Consider the following 6,244-nt stretch of genomic DNA (forward strand, 5'->3'; position numbering starts at 1 on the left):
GCTGAAAAAAGATTCCTTAACTTAGAAAAGCGGTTACAAATGAACCCACGGCTAAAATCTAAATATATTGAATTCATGCGCGAGTATCAGAGGTTAAATCACATGTCAATATCCTCCGTAGATTTGCGTTCGGTAGAGCATTATTTTGTACCCCACCACGGAGTATTTAAAGCTTCTGACAGTGAAAAGCTTCGCGTAGTCTTTGACGGCAGCAGTAAAAGCTCAAACGGAATATCTCTTAATGAGTGTTTACACACAGGCCCTAAGTTACAGCGGGATATTACCCATATACTTCTCAATTTTCGTAGGCATGCAATTGTATTTGTTACTGATATCCGTATGATGTTTCGAATGTCGTGGATACATCCCGAGGATAGGCGGTTTCAGTTACTGTTATGGCGCGAGTCCCCTTCGGAACCTCTCCTTACCTATGAACTTAATACCAATACTTATGGCTTGCGATCAAGCCCCTACATTGCGATCCGCGTACTTTTTGAACTGGCGGAACAAGAACGCTCCAAGTACCCTCGTGCAGCGGCGGTAATTGAATCCGACGTGTATGTTGACGATTGCCTGACAGGAGCCTCAACCCTTGAAGAAGCTCGTGACCTTAAAAATGAATTAGAATCTTTAATGCGTGCCGGCGGTTATGAATTGCGGAAATGGCTTTCAAACAAGCCAGAACTGTTAGATGATCTCCCCCCTGATTACCTCCAACCGCTTCATACAATCCGAGATGTTGAAAACCCCCAAACAGTAGCGGTCCTTGGAGTCCAGTTTAACCCCGTGACTGACGCATTCACATATACGACGCGAGTAGACTGTGATAAATATCCTACTAAACGGAAGGTGCTATCTCTGATAGCTCGTACCTTTGATCCCAGCGGTTGGATTTCACCCATCGTGTTTAAGGCCAAGGTCTTTATCCAGCGGCTTTGGCTTTCGGGCCTTGATTGGGATGCCCCACTTACTCCAGAACTAACGACCGAATGGTTAACATTTACTGAGGAGCTGATGAATACCATAAAACAGATTTCAATACCTAGATGTATTTTTCCCCCGAAACCTCAGACTTATACTTTACATGGTTTTAGTGACGCCTCAGAGGCTGGATTCGCTGCCGTAATCTACCTTCGCGCTGTAGATCAACAAAATAATTGCTCCGTTCATTTGTTAATGTCCAAAACAAAGGTCTCCCCAGTTCGGACCCGTCTCACAATTCCAAAACTGGAATTGCAGGGAGCTGCGCTCCTTTCAAAATTAGTCCAACACGTTGCCTCCTGTCTGCAGAAGTCAATAGTGTTAGACGCCATCTATGCTTGGACGGATAGTCAAATTACTCTTGCCTGGCTTAATACTTCACCACATGAACTTCAAACTTTTGAAGCTAATCGTGTATCTCAGATTAAAAATGCTGAAATCCCATCTATATGGAGACATGTTCCCGGCAGTCTCAACCCTGCTGACTGCGCCTCCCGGGGCTTATCCCCTCGTGCGCTTCTAAATCACCCTCTCTGGTGGTGCCCGAAGTGGCTACAACAGCCACCATCTAGTTGGCCATCTGACAAATTATGTCCGATCGCACAACTTCCTGGACTACGTTGTCTCTTAGTCACCAGTGCAAGTTGCATTCCAAGTCCTGACTTTCTGCTAGAACGCTTCAGCTCATTCCAAAAACTAATCGGCGTAACCGGTTTTATTCTTAGATTTTATAAAAATGCTCGCTCACCTAATCATCGTGAAACTTCCCCTTTCCTGACTGTAACTGAAAGAAAAAATGCTCTTGTCTTCCTCATTAGGCTTGTACAAATGACCTCCTTCCCCACAGAAATTGATCTCCTCAAACGTGGATTAACAGTTCGTTCCCCTAACATTCAAAAATTAAGCCCATTTCTTGACACAACCGGTTTAATCAGAGTAGGTGGCCGCATACGGCACGCTGATATACCATTCGATGCGCGTCATCCTTTACTTCTCCCAAACACTGGTAATTTCGTGAAAATTCTTATCTTGCACTACCATAAAGAAAACTCGCATGCCCCACCTGGCGCGTTACATAGTATACTAGCCCGTGAATTTTGGATCCTGTCAGTTCGACGACTAATAAATAATATTGTGTTTAAATGTCTGCCTTGTTATCGTTTAAATGCCATCGCGAAACAACCTTTCATGGGTGACCTCCCAAAAGACCGTGTAACAGCCGCACGTGCATTTAAAGGAGTTGGTACAGACTTTGCTGGCCCATTTTATACGAAAGTACAAGCGGTGCGTAATAGGAAACTCGTAAAAACCTATCTGTGTATATTCGTGTGTCTTGCGACTAAAGCGGTCCACCTCGAGGTAGTCTCGGACCTAACTACAGAAGCCTTTCTCGCAGCACTTACACGTTTTGCCTCTCGACGCGGTTCACCCTCTCTTATACGATCAGACTGTGGACGAAACTATGTAGGCGCGGACAATCATCTTATTGAAGTTCATAATTTCCTAAACCTTAATAAATATACAATAGGCTCAGAGATGGCAAAACGAAATATTACCTGGATTTTTGATCCCCCGACCACCCCTCACTGGGGCGGCCTATTCGAAGCGGCCGTAAAATCGGCAAAGGCCCATTTAAAACGAGTAGTCGGAGATACCCCACTCACATATGAAGAACTTACGACGGTTTTCACGAAAATTGAAGGGGCCCTTAATTCTCGGCCGTTGTGCCCCCTATCGCCAGACCCTAACGATCTTCAGATTCTGACACCGGGACACCTTATTATTGGAGAACCCCTTACTGCCATTCCTGAATATCCGCTACAGGATATTAAAACTAATAAACTCACCCGATTCCAGCTGGTGCAACAGATGTTTCAACATTTCTGGTCACGGTGGCAAACAGAATATCTATGTACCTTGCAGACAAGGCCTAAATGGGCATCCTATACAGACCCCCCCGCCGTTGGGGACTTAGTACTCCTCAGGGAAGATAATGTTCCTCCGTTAGAATGGCGACGCGGTCGCATCATATCAATCCATCCTGGGAAGGATGGCGTTGTGCGCGTTGTACAGGTCCGGACGGCTACCGGCGTTCTGACCAGACCCACCAATAGAATTATTCGTTTACCCGTTTACAAACCTGTCAATTAACCTATTCCATTCCAGAATGCAACAAATTACTAGAAGTATATATAATTTTTTTTTCTCGTAAACATGGTGATGTTTAGGGCGGGGGTATGTTCAAAATACTACCTATACATGTGTCTATACATGCAGATTTGTCTCCCCCCACACCCCCGGCCCGCGCGGTCCTCTAATTAGTTGACACCTACAGACAGACGAAATAAGACATGCACCTAAACGCCTGTGTGGTGCTCCGCGAACATTGTGAATTTCGGATACCTGGAAGAATCCTGTGCCCTGGCCGAGTCCTCTGTGCGGATCACAAGCCCTGGAGAAAGGTTAGTGCTGTCTGGACAAACTGACAAATAATTATTTATCCCAAAATTGTGTACCTACTTGTCCCGTTCTCAAACAAAACATGTCAATGAAAAAGTGTGATCTTATTTGAGAATGACAATAATATATAATAAATAAATAGAATACCTCCGGTAAACGTATGTATCGTGTTACCGGGCGTGGGTAACATAGTGAGGTGAGTTTTCACTTCTATCGGCACTCCCGGAGTGCAACCGTTGTTGCTTGTTTTTTTAATTTTTATTTTATTTATTTGGAGATCCAACAGCTATGACATTAACATCGAAATTTTAGTAGATACAGGAAGACAAAGGAAGCCAAACATAATATTAAAGTAACTGATACTACTTATTACTAAGGTTACGCACTATCGCAAGATTTTATGAAAACATTAAAGTTTGTATGAAATAGCAGTATCTATACTCCTTATTTGTGACGTTTTCAATCAAAAGGTACCACATTGTCGGTTGTCGATAAGGTTGATTTCAAATTGAAGCTAAATGGAAATTGCGCCTTAGGGTAACATTCTATTTCTGACCGCAGCTGCACTACTGGTACTGAACGCGTCGCTGTTACTGTCAATTTCCATAGTAAAATGAACAGTAGTGCAGCTGCAGTTGGAAATGGACTGTCACCTTTATTGACAACCGACAATAAGTTCCCTTTTGATTGAGAATGGCACATTTAATTGGCGCCAAGATATAGGTTTTATAGACCTTGAACTTATTAAGGATATAACGAAGTCTGACAAAGAGTATTATAAAAAGGACATCCTGCAAGTCTCACGCGTTACTCATTCCACTGACTCATTAAACAGAATATACAGCCTACACGTCATTTCGAACGTACGTTGACATCAGAATGCATTTCGCTCGTGCTTGTTCGTACATGTATTGGTGCGGGCGAGACGGATGATTAAATTATCATTACATCAGTGAACGTTCGAATTAGCCTGTCGTTATAAGCCTACTCATTAAAGGTGCCAAATAGTATTCGTACAGCGAAGAGAAACGGCCTAATTTATAGTGTATTCATAAAAACTGCGGGTTTTTAACTTTTTATCGCAATTGTAAAGTAATTGGGTTTAGTTAAATCGGTGACTTTGTGGCCAGTGCTCGTGAAGAACATGTTTCTTAAATTGTTTTTGTTGATGGTGAGTTTTTGTTTTAATTAGTTTAGGGTGTTGTTAGTAAATAATGACTAAATAGGTGTGATGAGAAGAAACTTTTTACTTTTTAATCTCGTTAGGAAATGTGAACATTCTTTGTGAAGTTACGTATTAAATTTAAGTAATTTTTGGTTACAGACTTTTGTGAAATCAATTTTTCAATAATTTATTAACGCATTCACCGCTGCTACTTGCTTTCAGTAACGACTGTTGACAGTGTGTTAAAATAGACACATTCTCATTTATTCCATTGTGTATTTTTTGTGATTATTGCTTTCAAATGTCTGGTAAATTATCAATTAAATTCTAAAGAAACATAATGCTTTTTTTTATAAAAAAATATTAAAGTACCTATATTAGGTACGAGTTTCTATGTACCTATAATGTGCAGTAAATAATCGCGACATTTTGCATATTTATTATTAATTTCAAACGCCTTCTTTGTTTTATTTTTCCCATTAATGTATTATGATTTAAATGAAAAAGTGTAGGTAATTCACTGCTTAAACAAGACGAGTTTACATTTTCGTAACTAAATCATCCTAAAAATTAGCAATTATTTAACAAATAAAATAAGTATAAAGCTTTGACAACATTTATTGATGATTGTTTTGTTTTCTTTCTAGACAATTTTGACAAAAGTATCTTCAACGGTTGTTGCCGAACAAGATTACTACAAATATGACGAATACGACGATTACGAATACGATGTTCCAACATTGGATAAAGTAGAAAACACACCAACAGACAAAACAACATATAAAACTGAAGCTACTACGTACAAACATGCAAAAGGCGAACCAGGTGAAATTTCAACAATTAAATGGTTAAAACAACTTGTACGAGAAGATTCTGAAATTAATAAAGATTTACCAACTACTGATGAAGCTACTGATGATGATGAAGAAGAAGAAACATACATCCTTACAGACAAACCTCCTATAGATGATAAACCTGGTTATGAAGTTACAGAAATTGTTGATGATATACCAAACATTGTAACTTATAAGCCCATAGTAACTAATTTCACTATTAAATTACCTTTGAATAACGCTACAGTGATTAATGGAAATAGTAATGAAAATAAGAAGAATAAAAGTAATGATCCTAGAAAGAGTTCAATAAGTATATTTCACGTGAATGCTGAATTTGATGATGATAAAGAAAAGAAACCTGTAATTCAAAATATAAACATTCATAGAATACCTTTCGGTATTTTCAAAGTAAAAGATCATGTGGATAAAATTAATGATAATGTTTTAGATTATGTGCATAGTACCGAATTTTATGATGAACCACATGAAGAACATTATTTTCCAAATATACTGGCGGCACCAGGGAACTTTTTACGGAAATTAAGAGAGAAAGGATCTGCTTTTTACCATAAGTTTTTTAGCTAACTTGTGTGATAAGTCAGTTATAAAATACATAAATGAAATGAAACGGTTTGTTTAATTTAATAACAAGTCGTAACACTTCCACAAAAGGTCAAAACAATTAATGTGTGCATTTAGTTAAAACTTAAAAATTTAGTTAGTAATATTTGAATTTGCTTGGTGCGAATGCTTATTGAATTTTGCAGTATATTATGATTTATATTGGGGTTTTTAAGCGACA

The 6,244-nt window shown here is 39.3% G+C and overlaps 1 protein-coding gene across 1 annotated transcript; it reads left to right on the forward strand.

The window, feature by feature from the left end:
* Positions 1-4,444: 4,444 nt before the first annotated feature.
* On the forward strand, positions 4,445-6,038 carry LOC134656774 (uncharacterized). Its single transcript, XM_063512298.1, has 2 exons — positions 4,445-4,612; positions 5,254-6,038. The coding sequence occupies exons 1-2, from the start codon at positions 4,586-4,588 to the stop codon at positions 6,025-6,027; spliced, it is 801 nt and encodes a 266-aa protein (XP_063368368.1). The 5' UTR covers positions 4,445-4,585; the 3' UTR covers positions 6,028-6,038.
* Positions 6,039-6,244: the final 206 nt, after the last annotated feature.

This window comes from Cydia amplana, chromosome 19 (assembly GCF_948474715.1).
Source record: "Cydia amplana chromosome 19, ilCydAmpl1.1, whole genome shotgun sequence".
In the NCBI taxonomy this organism is placed as follows: domain Eukaryota; kingdom Metazoa; phylum Arthropoda; class Insecta; order Lepidoptera; family Tortricidae; genus Cydia; species Cydia amplana.

Bases quoted from the DNA above. Each gene is read 5' to 3' on its own strand.
- LOC134656774 (XM_063512298.1), top strand. From the start codon at position 4,586: ATGTTTCTTAAATTGTTTTTGTTGATG. The intron at 4,613-5,253 runs GTGAGTTTTTGT...TTTTCTTTCTAG, and splicing joins TTAAATTGTTTTTGTTGATG to ACAATTTTGACAAAAGTATC.